Source organism: Mytilus californianus, unplaced genomic scaffold (genome assembly GCF_021869535.1).
Source record: "Mytilus californianus isolate M0D057914Y unplaced genomic scaffold, xbMytCali1.0.p SCAF_6, whole genome shotgun sequence".
Classification (NCBI taxonomy): Eukaryota; Metazoa; Mollusca; class Bivalvia; order Mytilida; family Mytilidae; genus Mytilus; species Mytilus californianus.
The window spans coordinates 83472553-83488522 of NW_026262712.1; the positions used below are offsets into that span (position 1 = coordinate 83472553).

Consider the following 15970-nt stretch of genomic DNA (forward strand, 5'->3'; position numbering starts at 1 on the left):
CAATTCCTGCTAATGCCAGTATAAACCAATCTCAACAATCTCGTCATTACAATCTTTTTTGTCTTAATTTCTATTTGTCCTAATGGTTTCATTCTCGGTCAGATTTTAGCAGTTTCCTTTACAATACTGCATAAAGATAATAGGATTTTTTCGAATCATCGAGATTCAGTCAATCAGGCTCTGCAATTACAGAGAAATTTAATGTGTTTTGTAAATAGTTAAGCAAAAAGGTTGTTTTAGCGCCTAATCGTTGGATATCAGTATACTATTTTAAAGAAACATCATTTCAAAAATTCAGTAAAAAGTTTGATTTATCAAAATTATCGCGTTTTCAGAGAAGACATACGGTAGGACCAATTTCCCCTATACCTAGCTAACAATAGTACTTACTTAAGTTCTACAGTCTTTAAAAAAAGTCACAGTAGTACGGTTTCATAAATGTACTTCGAAATTTCGACAGCTTTATATAATCATATATGTTTTCTAAGAGATTAATCAAAACTAGTAATGCTAATTAAATAGAAATGACATTTTTAAACCAAAATTGTACGGAAAAAAGCTATGGATTGTCTTTCGGATGTTGATTAATACATTTGGTTCTAACAACTTTCTAATCTCTTTTTGAATGTTGTTATTCTCCATAAACTCAATATAAATGTACTTTCGGCAGTGACAGCTACTGAAAGTTTTGCTATACATAAATCGGTTACGGCTAGCAAACTTTATCGAGTATATTTAGCGATGCTAGCAATTACGGTATACAGTAATGAAACGAAAGATGTTTATTACAATATAGGTCATGTAAATATAATACAATTATTGCCTTGTATCCACCATGACATAAGTCTCAATATAAAAATCCGATCGACGAAAAATACAAGTAAATCAAATCTGAAACTTTGGAGTTTATTTACAAAATCCTTGGTAAAGAATATAAAATAGGTATCAAACATAAACAAATTCGCGATGTTGCAAAATCAAGTTTTTTATTAGCCTGGTGCCTGATCGTACACAGCTCTGTATAGCATGTAATGCATATTTAAACTGTTTTGCATGAGTTCCTCGGACGACTGGATCGGGTAAACATTATACTTTCCTTTTGATTGCATATTCATAATAGTTTCTACATTTAATCCCTGCTTCTCTAAAAGATCACTTATTGTTGCTTTCAGGCAAATATTGGTGTAAATTCGTGTCAAACTGGCTTCTGTCGATATCTCCGACATCATTTTCAATATGGAATTATGGCCCATGGCACCGTAAAACCAAATTTCGTCCGTCATTGATTTTTTGTCAACAGGGCGCTGGAAAAATTCGGGTATATCTGCGCTCAGTTTTGATATGTAAGCATTCATACTTTTAACTGGACAATATTGACTATCTTCAATCGAATACATTCTTGCAAACCAATGCCAATCATGCATCTCTGAGAAACTTTCTATTTTTGGCATTTCAAGATCATAATTTAATCTGTAGTATTGATGTCCATTCTCATCCGTTTCAAAGAGAAACGATTCCTTGGTAAGAGTACGGATTGCTTCTTTCCCCTTCATGCCAAAATGTAGACAAAGGTCAATCCACACCTTCCTCACTAAAGACGAAGGAACATTCGCTTCTATGACACTTGACCTCATCAATGTCGTCAGATCATTTGCTGAAATGATTCTTTTGATTGTAGTTTTTGGTCTGTTTTTGTCTTCTAAGTTCATACGTTCGAGCAGAGCATTGCTTGAACTAAATGCTTCATGTTTTAGGATAGATAAGCGACAGGACTCTGGGAGAGAATTCATGTAACGATTTATACTTGCTCTTATGCCCACGATAGTTGATCTTGTGTAGGGTTTTCCGTCTTTTGATCGGACTTCCTTATAGAACCTTTCTAAGAATTTATTCAATTTAGAACCAGGCAATGTCTCAAAATCGGGATCCAAATTATTCCATATAAGCCATTCTACAATATAAAAATAGGGACGTCATCACCTAACTGAACCATGATGCCACAAAAATATTCAATTATCATCCTACTTTTTTTAAAATAAAAAATTTCAAAATTTCAAAATAAAAAAAAAAATGCTTTATTTGTATTACCTTTATTCAGTTGAAGAGTAAATGAATAATTAAAAAGAAATAAAACAGACCACACAAAATAAAAGGAACTAACATATTGTCCATTTTTTGTTATATTTAAAAGAAAATCATGCAAATAAGCGATTATATTCTTACGCCCCTTTTGCTAAGTTTAATGTGAAAGCTGCCTCGACCATGCTACATTTGAGTTAACAGAACAGCGATTGTTAATCCATTTCTAGGACATAGCATGCATACAAGGTTAAAACTGGAAGTCACCTTTAAATATCTTAATGTCCCTTTTTGTCCTCATTCTGGTTCCAGCTAGATATTCTCGCTGTGTGGAAGAACTACTTTCATCGTCGCCATCTTTTTCGGCGGTTGTTTTTCCTGTCAAAGTGTATTCGGGAATAAGTATTTGCGTTAACAAGATTACTACTACTATCTAAATGCATGCAATATTTTAATCTAGTATTTAAGTTCTAATATAATCTCTCCATTTATACATTAGTCTGTAAATCAATTGTGGACATATTTTTTCTTAAATGTATATTATTTTCTAAATTGGACACCGTCTTTTTAAAAGCATGAAGTTTATGGCGTGCCGAAAACTGTGATAACAAAATATTTATGAACTGTATGACAATTACGTTTTCACTATATACTATATGTTATCTCTTCAATTCAATTGTATGCTCAGCTGTGTTTTTTCAACAAGAGTTTCAGTAGAATCTAACTCCATGCAAAGATGAAGAAGAAAGATGAAGCTAATCAGTACGTTAGGGAAAACCAGATACAACGACCCATGTGGAATAAAGATTGATTGATTGATTGGTTGGTGTTTAACGCCACTTTCAACACTATTGTGCTATTTCGTGCATGGCAGTCAGTTTTTATTGGTGGAGGAAGCCGGAGTGCCCGGAGAGAACCACCAACCTTCGGTAGGAAAACTGACAATCCTAGTCAATTAAGATTGGAGTCGAGTGCACCTGCTCCGTGCGGGATTCGAACTCACAACCTCAGTGTTGACTGGCTAGTGATACAGTAGTTCGACTACTTAGACCACTCGGCCACTGGAATAAAGAACATTCTTACAATGGTATCAGTTTTGTATATGTTATTACAGAACTACATCATTTCTAGTCAAAAAATAAAGTTTCAGCCACTGTTGTATTTCTTTCATTTATGGCTTGTGTTTGTTATTTTTAGTATCCTTTTTCTCTAAATATCTACATATTGCAGTATAACAAAGTAAACCTTGTTAAGAGTTCATGTTTTATCTTAATATTTGTTTTTTTTTCACCACAGTGCTAGCCTCTTGTGCTGGAGGCTGTGGATTCCATCCTCGACAGGGTCATAAAGACTTGGAATTGGTATATGCTGCTTTTCTGATAAGAACGCGGATATTGAGGTAAAAGCAAATACTTGTCAGCTCTTAGACAGAATAATGTGTCCGGGTTGGGTGACAGGTCTTCCTGTAGACTGTTATCTTGTGAACTAGCGCATAAAAAATACGACTCAGCGTATAGTACAAAGCAGGGTTAATGTCCATATCACATTAACATGTCTCGTCCTGATATGCATGTAATATTTGCCACTGGTAGTTAAACACCAATTCATCATAATCACTTTTTCTTTCTTTCTAAAACTGAATGTCTAGACTTTAACATGGTTCATGATGATAAAACTGGGCATCTTCTGACAAAAACAAAATTTTAAAAGTGAAAGGAGTGGGAATATGCTATTTCACAAATGAAACCCGACAAAAAGCATGACAATTACATTTATGAAAAGAAGAAAAAAGGAAGAAAAAAAAAACCCCAATAAAATAACACTTGATAAGTTTTATGCGTCCGAAGCGCTTCAATGTGATTTCCTTACAATATATTAAATACATTTGTAGATATATTTTAGTTCACACGAGTGCAAATTGATAATTATTATTTCAACTGTAGTACAATCGTTGCCACTTTATAAAATGTTAACCAATGCAGAAAAAGTATATTAAGAAGCTAAATTATCCTAACCTGCTCTATGATATTATCGAAACAACTTCAAACAAAACAGAACAGGAATAGGGTTGCGACACTCAAACGTTATTAAATGCAGAAATAGTCAGGTTTCCCATTGCAAATGGATAGACAAAAGAAAGTCAGATGTTCTTAGATGTAATACTAAGTACTCTTTTATTTTAAATCTAAACTCATTTCAGTCAATTGTTGAGGGGCAGAAAAGCATCATTATATGAAAAATAAATTAATATGTTTCAATTTTTTTGTGACACATATTTCACGTATTTATGAAACACGTCTATGACCAGAGAGAATTTGAAAGCTATTGCTCAATAGACAGTACATCTTGAACTTTATACAATAATTATGGTAGTGTTTATGGTCGACGACAACAACTTTCAAATTTGCGTCTCAAGAATATTATAACTTGTGCTCTTTAAGGAATGCATGTAGGTGTAAACTGAAATGTGTAATTTCCCATTCATATAGATAATAAAAAACTTTTTACTAAACTAAAAAATGATTTCTAAAGTCAAGTCCGATTACTCAATAAAGCATACCAACATTCTTATTACAATGTAATACCATATATTTGTATACTGTGCACTGCATAACTGACACGTTTGCTCTGAATCATAATATGTTTACTTTACTAATTTTATCATGATGTTATCAACATGCTTTTGGTATTGAAATTTCTACTAATAATTCATATTTTAAGAGGTATTCTGACGGATTTGTCTTGGTGCTTTTTAGGTTTGTTTGACTTTTTAAAGTTTAAATGATCTATGTCTATTCAAACTATCATTGAACACGTATTGTGTGTACAGAAGTTTCAATATGAAAGTATTTGTGATGTCATAACTGCTCCAACAAATAAACCAAACTAAGTAATAGATGGTAAATGGTTGTTTATTATTTTGAAAGCAAATGAACAGTTTTTTGTTGTCTTAGAACGCACTTTAAGTACAACACAACAAAAGCCAACTATATACACAAAACCTACATGCTTTTATTTACTACTACTACAACATGAATATCAATGGTTTTAGCAAGAAACGATATCCCACTATATTATGCTCGGGTTTTAGACTTATGGTTGATGCCATCACGAGACAGTAATAGACCGTAAAACTTCAAAGAATTGGTAAAAAAAAATTTAAAACTTTATAAAAATTCAAAAACATATAACTATACTTTAATTTAGAAATATTTCTCACTAAATAAAATTAAAAAATAATAACACAAAGTACAAGGAAAATACGTTATTCCTTTCAACCGAATGGAAAACAAGACAAATAAACATAAACTTCTTAAATTTTACTTTTTGTTGAAGATCAAACAGCAAAAACGCCAATAAAAGACAAAAAGACAGCATAAAAAACTGAAACCTAACCTGCTTTGTTTTGCAAAAACTAAATAAAAAACCCGAATAATTTAGTCACAACCCGTGATCGATTTCTCCTAGTTACGAGCCACCGTAGAACCCAGTGGATTATAACAATTGACTAATTAGGCTAAGACCTAAATCAATGATTATTCTGTCCATCTTATAAAAGCAGACATTAAAAATTAATCGACTAATCAGCACATTGGCCAAATTTTAATAGACGATTCGGTATCAAATTAAAATTTCAATTAGATGAATTAAAAAATAAAAAGCAACTGAGATATAAATATAAATATTTTAAATTCGTTCTAAACCTTATAGTTATGCCATTCGATCCAAATTAATCAGCGATTTATGTTCGTTTACTACATAATAAACATGAACTTTACAAAAAAATTGAATTTAAATTAGAATGTTGAAAATAACTGTTAAAATATCAAATAAACTGTACACAGAATTGTTCTTATTACTTGAACATAGTAATAGAGAGTATACACATTGTCATACTAAGAAAATGTCACGGTCTTTAAAAAAATCACGAAAGCACAATGAATATTCAGTATACATGGAACAGGAATCATACATTTCTTTTCCATCATTGCGTTATTATACTAATATGCACAGCACACAACACCAAAATGTAAAAAATCTAAGAAAAGCCGTACAATATTTCATGCAGCGTTTTGCTATTGAAAAACAGTTCATCAGAGGTATGAGTTCTCGCCATTGCTTGTTGGACACTTTTAGCAGTTTTGTTCTTAGGATTAATTCCCATAATAGCGTCCACATTCATACAGTTTTTTTCTAAAACTTCTGCTGCTGTAACGCGAACACTTGTGTTTGTATACAAGCGGCTAAGACCCGCATCTTCCGACATTCTAGACATAATGGATGCTAAGACACCGTGGCCTACTTGAGACTCATACCATATATCAGTACTGTCATTTATATGTGTTTTTGGTCTCTGAAAGAACGCATTTTTATGCGGGTTCCGCTTTGATAAGTACAAGTCCATAGCAGAAACAGGACAGTTAGGATCTCCTGGAATTTCGTACATTCTCCCCTCCCAATCCCAATATTGCATTTCCATTTTTGACCTAGCACTTTCTACATTGGAACATTTATTTAGCCTATAATATCGACGATTTTGTTCGTCAATTTCCGTAACAAACATATCTGCCGTCAGACTTCTCATAGCTGCTTGGCCACCACATCCTAAGTGAAGAGAAAGATCAAACCATACTTTACGGAATAATCCGAGAGGATTCGAAGTGCAAAGTAATCCTGACTTGATAAACATATTTCGATCTTCTTGAGTCATTGGTAGTTTTGATGGCGCCTTGTTTCTTGGTATGGAATCTTTAATGGCTTCCCTGATACTGTCAAGTATACGATTTGATGATTCAAAACTTCGAACGTCCTTCCAAGAATCGCACCACTGTTGTGAAATACCTGACAGATACCGTTTAAGGGCGTTTTTCACATCAATAAGTGTACACAGCTGATACGGATCACCTCTTTTTGACTTCGCTTCTAGATAAAACTGGCACAAGACATCATTCAAGTCACTCACAGTATAAATTTCAAATTCAACGGGTAGATTAACACTAACGAGCCAACCTGCAAAGATTGAACAAACTGTGTGACGCGGAGGTTAAAAGAAAAAAAAACAACAAACATAAATGGTTCACATTGAGAAAAAAAATACAAAAAATATTTGACAAAATATTTCCAAGAATATCCAGATAACATATCTCAAAATGCTGTTTAAGTCTAATTCAAATTGTAAACTAAAGTTACTGACATGAAATAGTGTTTTTGCGATTAAAACAGGTTTTATTCAAAGAATATAAATAATGTCATACCTCTAAATAACTTCACTCCCCAGTTGATCTGTGCCGAGTCTGAAGAGTCACTGTCATCGTCGTCTATCTGTATAGCTCTTTGGCTTCCGGTCTCGGTTACATGAACTTCTGACCCTGTCAATTGTTACCAGGTTACGTTTCAGTGATATATTTAAAGTATATTTCAGTTTAAATCATACATCACATACAGTGTTAAGTAACAGTACTTTACATGCATTTTTATTTTAAAAAGAATGGTACTATTGTACAAGCTACTTTTATATATTTATTTTGTTTAATGCTATATTCTAGCAGGATTCTGACAAAAACCTACATCAATGTCAACTGTTTTAAACCCTAACCCTCAGTTACGCAAGCATCTCAAAAAAAGGCAAGTATGTTGTTTGATTGATATTTGGTGTTTGACGCCACTCTAAGCACTATTTGGTTTCCATTTTTTATTGGTTGAAGAAGACGGAGTGCCAAGAGAAAACCACCGACCTTCAACAGGAAAACTTGCAATGCTAGTTAATTACGATTGGAGTCGAACGCACCTGCCACTTGCAGGGTTCGAACTCAAAACCCTTGCGTCGACAGGCTTGTGATACAATAGATGAAATACTTTTCTCTTGATAATTTCAAATATGTACAATAAAAATTCACCACTTAGACCACTCGGCCACCGAGCCCCTCAAGCTAATAAAGTATCAACAGTTACACGAAAGCAAACGTCATATGTGTTCATATTAATTATAACATATTCCAGCAATTTTATTTTAGAAGCAAACTTTATAGTCAAATAGTCAATGGTTTCCAGAATAGAAGCACACTTGGAAGATCAATCAAGAAAATAAAGATGTGGCTTAAACGTCAATGATGTTGCAACACATAGAAAAAAATAAAACACAAAAGACATTTTGTGATCTTCATATATACGACCTTCAACAAAAGAAAGGTGTTTATACATTAAACAAAGTAGTGAACTAATTCAACAGAGACAATCAGAGACCTGCATTCAAACACAAAATGCACACATTTGGAAGTTTGAGGTTTGTAGATAATACTTCCACGTTTATATTAACTTGATATTGCTAGTCCAATATAAATGCATTAGGATACTTTTGTACATCATCGACATATTGGCATCAACACGTAATATGTTTATCATGAAATTATAGAAATATTGAAGTGAACCCATTTTTAATAATTCAAAAATAAAACAAACATACTATACAATCAAAATTATTGGAATGTTAAAATTTACATTCTACGTGTAAATTATTTGTCAGCAATAGTCAACAACAGTAATTGTTACGTTGGAATCTAAGGTATCTAAGTATGGTGTTAGAATAAAAGTCCTCTGGTCAGAGCAAGATTTTACGCATTGTACATAATATTATGTAAAGTATCGCTTGCTGTTAACAGTTCCTGTGACGTTTTCTGCGTAAAAGTTTGGTTGATGTGTTGTTTGTAACGTGGATCGGCATTCATTACTGTTATAACTGGTATACTACGTGCCTCTAAAAGCTCAGCAGCAGTTACTCTTATAGTACTATTAGTATACAATCTATCCATTCTAGACTCCTCACATAAACTAGACATTAGACGAGCAAGAACACAATGACCCAATGGTGTAGCATACCAAATGTCTTGTTCTTTTGACGTTACTGATTTAGGTCTCTGAAATAACGCTTTCTGGAATGGATTTCTTTTAGATAAATACAAATTCAAACTAGCCAGCGGACAATTGGGATCTCCAGGGATTTCGTACATCCGGGCATTCCAATCCCATTGTGACATTTCATTTTGGCTTCTAATACCATTGCTTTCCATATAATGTGACAATCTGCAGTATGTGAATCCATATTCATCCGTTTCTATTAACAAGGAATCTCCCTGCATATCTCTCAAAGCATCCTGGCCGCATACACCAAGATGAAGAGTTAAGTCAAACCAAACTTTCCTTAATAAACCGATTGGAGTCACCAAGGTAAACAAAGAAGACGACATCAAGAGTTTAACATCCTCACGTCGCATGGGCGTTTTCTTTGGTCCTTTGGGCCTATGAGTGAATTCTGTATCCGTTTTCATATGATCGGTACGCTTCTCTTTCTGCAACCAGTCTTTAAAATGAAAATGAAAAAAAAAAAATTCTAAGTAAAGCAGTTGGTGGAGGTTGGCATGCCAAATGTAGCGATATACATTACAAATACTGAACAAGAAAAAGAAACTTTCCAAATAGAACATAAAGGACAACCATTTTAGAGTGTTACTTTGGCAATAAATCCTTTACGTTATAATAGAACTTATTTAAAAAAATAACATTTACATACTTTCTTGAGAGAGAGGCGAAAGGTTAAAAGAAAATACATTTTATTAATGTAATAAATTCATAACTCCTTATTAATCATGTGTCCATTAAAGGAAACGATGCATGCATACCTTTTAATAGATCTGTGACATTGTTGGGTTGACTGCTATCTTGCATTGTCGAGTGACGCAAAAACATCTCTGGAATACCATCATATCCTGTGAAGACGAATTACTTGTAAACAACTTATAAAAAGTCAGAATTTGTTTATCATTCAAACAAGATACGCATACATTTGTAAATATAGATTTAATCATCAAAGTGGATTAAGACAACTTCCAATAGATATTAAAACAGGTCATACGTAAATATGAAAGCTTTCATAAATATATATCAATTCCTTCAATACAATGCTATTATTTTCTAAAAAAATAATAAGATCGACTAAGAACATTACTTGGCATTAAAACCAGGTAAACACTTATCTATAAGACCTGTTTTCGTGTGCTGCTTTTCAAACGTTAAGAGTAATTCAATCAGTATAACTGAAATGCACAGTGTTATTCAAATCCTCATTTCACATTACTGAGAGATTTGGTTTTGATTGATTGAACAAGAACTGGATTTCCGTTGTCCTTTCCGTCTTCCGAATCGTATTATGTTAATAATTCCGTTTCCCCATGATGGCATCAGTAACGATAGGACTAAAACAAACAACATATTCAAACAACGAGGCACCACAACGTACCCAAATGAGACAAGATTTTAAAAAGAAAAACAACCAAAAATTTCAAACAACGCACCACAGCATTCTTACATGAAAATTAAATTTGTCAAAGGCTTACAAAGTCAAAATTGATTTCATGACTACTTAATTAATGCACATGAATGCGATTTCTCTTTTGTTTTCTAGTATATACATACATTGAGGCAAATAATTCCCACCAGTCATTGATGCTCATAGATGCATAACTGGCTATCTGTAAATGGTACTTGTGGAAGCAATATCACTTGTTGTACAACTGCCAACCTTTAATATGGCTCAATGTAAAATCAATGAGACAAAAAAGGAAATAAACAGAGCAGCCAACTTCAGCTAAAGTCAAATCAGCCTTTAAAATTTATTACGAATCAATCATCAGTGATGTACTTAGATATAGGATGAAATCTGGTCCAATTGATCAACTAAACCCATCAGGATGCAATAAAATCAGCAAGCCTTCCATTTAGAAAAAGGCGTCCAACGATAACCAATCATAGACAAGTGTTAGATGATTGTCTTTATCGAGTTTTTACGTTAACGTACACTCTACATGTTTTAAAACGTGCAAGAATACTGGTTTATGGATCGTTTTGAAGAGGAAAATCTTACATCAGAAATGGATAGGAAAACCTCCCATTTAGTAAAGGTATGTGGTTTGAAATTCACATTACAATGTTACTATTGTGGGGACCTAAAACCATTTCAGGTCTAGAATAAATTTATTATATTTCTTATGAAGCATGAACCTTGTAATCCGATTGGTTAATTACCCGGGGTGTAAATAACAGCAGCCACAAGTTCACCCGTGGATAACATTTTTCCAATAAAAAATAAAAAATAAACAAACAAAAAAATAAAATTCTAATTTTGCAAAATTAAATAAAAAATTTGCCAAAATATTTTTTTCCTCCAAATTACTTAAAATAATTTTCCAACATTCCCAAAAATAAAAAAAGAGAATATTTGACAATGCGCAACAACATCGGTGTTGAAAAAATGTGCAGTGGAAGTTTTACATAAGAATTTTCAATTTTATTTCCCGGTATAAAGATAAATAAAGGAACGCTTCATCAGAAACAAATTCGTTATCTTCGTGCAATCAGGGGTGTACGGAATTTTGGCTGCTAAATTTTCAACATCGGCGTAAAAGTCTGTACACCTCTGATTACACCTAGATAACTAATATTCCTTCCGTAGTTACCTAGCACCTTCAAGAGAAAGTATTAAATCAGGTCCCGATGCATTTGTGTCCTCTATCATCTAAACAGTTCATTGGTATAATTATATCTGATATAGATTGTTGACTTTCTTTGTTTTGAAAGCATATTTTAATCGAAGGAATCTTGTTTTGTTTGAAGTTCTTTTTTTAAAGATGGGAAATACTTTACTTCTAACGGTTTATAAATTCCTTGCTGTTACTTTACATAAAATCTAAAAAGTATCTCCCCTGATGCACACAAGTCGCTAATGCACTGGAAAAATGTATACAAACATAAACTGTACGATATGTTTGCATAAATAAATAAAAGAAAACAAAAACATTTCAACAGTTTAATAAACAATACATGTACATGCTTTTACTATGGAATGTACAAATATGTTATGAAACGATATATTAATATTAAAAAAAATAATAGATTTACTTTTGTGTTTAAAAAGAATATATCAATCTACATCAATATTTATATTATGATTTTAAGTTTTGAGCATTCAACACAGAAAATCCATCAGCTACTTAAAAAAAAGAAATTTCCGTAGAATGAAGACGGGAAAGTAATGGGAAACCAGGACTTAGAAAAGGGAAACTAATATAGAACCTGAGCAAAAAATAGATAGAAAACCAGATACACAAAGATGTTCCATGAAAAAGGTATGAAGAAAAAGAAAAGCTATCATCAAATCCATCCACCTAAAACAATAATAAGATTAACCAGCCACGAAAGACACTTCAAATGCTATAACAAATGTTATTGCTTAATACTATAACCATCAAAACTGGTAGAAAATGGTCAGTATAATGTTACGTCAGTCTGTAGATATTGCACTGCACGATAGATAGTGATGTTGAAAGAACAAATTCTAACTAGTAGAGTTCTCATGCATTTTACAGTTTTATATTCTTTAGAGTATTTGAGACATTTGTCCAAGATATTTAGTTATTTTGTTTCTTACTGATATCTGTCCATTAATCGTCCAATAAAATAAATGTAGAGCCTAACATTTTTTTTCTCAGGTTTGTAGATTCATTCAATACAACTATATGCAACGATTTTATAACAGTTAATTCAATTGTTTTCTATCTTTGAGACACTGATGGTACTTATAGAAACATCCACGCATTCCCTTACACAATGCTACCATACAAACGCTGCATCGAAAACGACTGTAAACGTACCAGCCGTTTTTCGTGCGCCTCTTCAACAATTCACAGAAAGCACATGGCTTGTTGGTACCTATTGGTACAATTTCATGACTATCATATGGTGGATCAAGTTTAGGATAATACCCTTTCTGAATAGTCTTTCTATGGTCTGCATCTTCGTCAAAATATTCATGATCAACGTTTAACAAATTATCCTGTTCAAGTGACATGTAGAAATCTGGAGACTTTTCAAAATGCTTAGCCCTATTTGGTCCGCTTTCATTTCTTGAATTTAAACTCTGCAAATTTGATAAAACTTCCATAGTATCTTTTATATCAAGATCTTCCATTCTCTCTTTTCTTGCCAATGTATCTTTGAACTGTCCATGTTCTATATTCAAAGACTGCGAATGAGACGTTTTAATTATTTTACTCTCATGCGACAAAGGATCCTTCACCGGTACTTGCTTACCCACTGGGGAATCTGGAACATAAAGAAGTGGCATTGCTTAATTTAGAAATATTGTGAAATTTTACTATTACAAAAAGGTTAAAATGTTAACAATACAATTACTAAAGATAATGCCACATCTTGACCAGATCCCAGTATAATTACAAGAAATTATCTAGCTCTTGGGATTTGCGGCGTGCACATGCCTTCTAAATAGTCTACAAATATGTTGGTGAGTAAAAAAAATGATTAAAAAGTCACAAAAACCAATTCACTTAGGATAATCTTCAGGCAGCTAACCCAATACACCCGTACTTGCATTCCTGTAATAATATTATCATTACAGTTCATTTCAAAGTCTTTGGTATGATTTAAACAAATAGTTATTTTTTCTGCTTTGAGATCTAGTTAACAATTAACAAGATAAAACAACACGCAATCAACAAAGCAGATGTCAAGTTTTTAAAAGAAATGATTCGGAAAGACAACACGCCTGCTATTCGGAACTTCAATTCCAAACAAAGGATGTTGTAGCGATGCTTATTCGATTGGTACTCCGAGATCTTCATGATACTGCCTAAAACAGTTTCTAATTCCACGACAGAGTACAACATCACACAACTGACATTTGTATCTACTGTATATGTGGCCACCACCCTGCGTTCGAAGTTTCTGTCTAGCACATACGACACAGGCTCTTGTAGTTCCAATATTTTGAGCCACGTGACGTTTCATGTCATCAGGAAAACCACTTATACCACCTGACATACCAGGTATATGTGACACTTTGTGTTGTGGCAAGCCACGTGGCTGATACCGATCTGCACTCGTGTTTGTGCGATAAATAAACATCCGTTCATCAGAGGTAACATGAGGCCCACCTACTGAACCAAATTTTTTAGCGACATCTGCATGCATGTTTGATCTTTTTGGATAAGCCATTTTGTCTGAAACAAAAGAACGAACCGTTACTCTCATCCAAACTAAATAAAATTAACAAAATAATATTTCAAATAAAATGTTCTCACACATATTTGTTTCCACTTTCTCGCATATATCTGCAAATGCGATGTCTAGAGAACTATTTTCGATCACAAATTATTCATTTCACATGAAAACTGCAACAACCTGTCATCTATCACTTGCCATAAAAATGTATTGAAACCTGCAAACACATCTACATACGAGGATAATATATGACAAGTAATAGAGAAACGGCTTGGGAAGAATCAGTTGAGTTGACATCAAATTATTTGTACATGGAAAAGAAATATTAACGAAGTATAAAAACAAAATTTTCCTCGGAAAATAAAACCACCAAACTAAATAGAATGTATATAACCATCTATCAATTGAGACCAAAACATTCTATCGACAACGCGATGAATCTATCAACGACCTTATGACCTTATGAACAATAAATATACAAAGGAACAAGAAAATATTAAAGTATCATAATTCCCGAAAAACATCCATCATACTTAGATCAAATGACAAAAAAAGCTTAAAAGCTTTCTATTTTTAGAGGCGTCCAACCTAATATCTATCGTATATGGCAATCATATGTATTATTGTCCACATATCTGATACACTTGTGTATTTAAGGAAGAAACAACTCGAACGATCAACATTCAAACAATTCGCCGCTCCAGAATTTAAAAAAACCCGCTGCATTTGTTTGCACCTGTCCGAGGTCAGGAACCTGATATTCAGTGGTTGTCGTTTGTTGATGTGGTTCATAAGTGTTTCTCGTTTCTCGTTTTTTATATAGATTAGACCGTTGGTTATCCTGTTTGAATGGTTTTACACTAGTCATTTGTGGGGCCCTTTATAGCTTGCTGTTCGGTGTGAGCCAAGGCTCCGTGTTTAAGGACGTACTTTGACCTATAATGGTTTACTTTTACAAATTGTGACTTGGATGGAGAGTTGGTTGTCTCACTGGCACTCATACCACATCTTCTTATATCTATATATTGTCGTCTGTTTATGTAGTTCATAAGTGTTTCTCGTTTCTCGTTTTTTATATAGATTAGACCGTTGGTTTTTCCGTTTGAATGGTTTTACACTAGTAATTTTTTGGGGCCCTTTATAGCTTGCTGTTCGGTGTGAGCCAATGCTCCGTGTTGAAGGCCGTACCTTGACCTATAATGGTTTTCTTTTATAAATTGTAACTTGGATGGAGAGTTGTCTCATTGGCACTCATACCACATCTTCCTATATCTATGAGTAATTTCACTGTTCGTACTACAAATGAAATCAGCGTCACGAGATTAGGTGAATTCCCATTGTTGATGACCCTTTGAACCAATCACAACGCTTATTAAAATATTACTCAAAATGTATCATATTCTGAAACGGCGAATTGACGGTTGACTGTCATAGACCTGACTTGGTATTATTACTAAAGCCCCACAACTACACAAAAATTGATGGATGACAATGCTATGATCCATAGTACTAACAATTGATCTGATCTTGGACTATTATTAGTATGTCCCAGATCTGATGTATAATTCCAAACATATAAAACGCTAAAAACGATAAGTAAAACTTCAAGTTTTATTAGTTCATCTATCATACCGAACTATTACTATGATAATTAACAAAAACATCCAAAAAATAATTCAAACTATTTAATGTACAACCTAATGTAATACTAACAGTTATAATGTTGACCACGTGGTGTTTTCATGTCCTGTCAAATGAAGTCCCATGTCTATATGGTACATATTAAAGCAATTTCTTTTCCCAGTACAGAGAATAACATTAC

At 33.2% G+C, this 15970-nt stretch overlaps 1 protein-coding gene across 7 annotated transcripts in view; it reads right to left on the reverse strand.

The window, feature by feature from the left end:
* The window catches only part of LOC127705183 (nucleolar protein dao-5-like), a 103066-nt gene that overhangs the window by 26595 nt on the left and 60501 nt on the right, over positions 1–15970 (reverse strand). Inside the window, exons 5-6 of one of the 7 annotated variants that reach the window (XM_052209438.1) lie at positions 2347–2457; positions 807–1951 (exon numbers count right to left, since the gene is read on the reverse strand). The exons of 4 other annotated variants lie outside the window; for them this stretch is intronic. In XM_052209438.1, coding sequence (XP_052065398.1) covers positions 990–1951; positions 2347–2457 — 1073 coding nt within the window. In that variant the 3' untranslated portion in view covers positions 807–989. Of the gene's footprint in view, positions 1–806; positions 1952–2346; positions 2458–4973; positions 7090–7334; positions 7449–8496; positions 9437–9755; positions 9843–15970 lie in introns of those variants that run through there. 2 more of the 7 variants (XM_052209437.1, XM_052209442.1) reach the window with 2 other exon arrangements.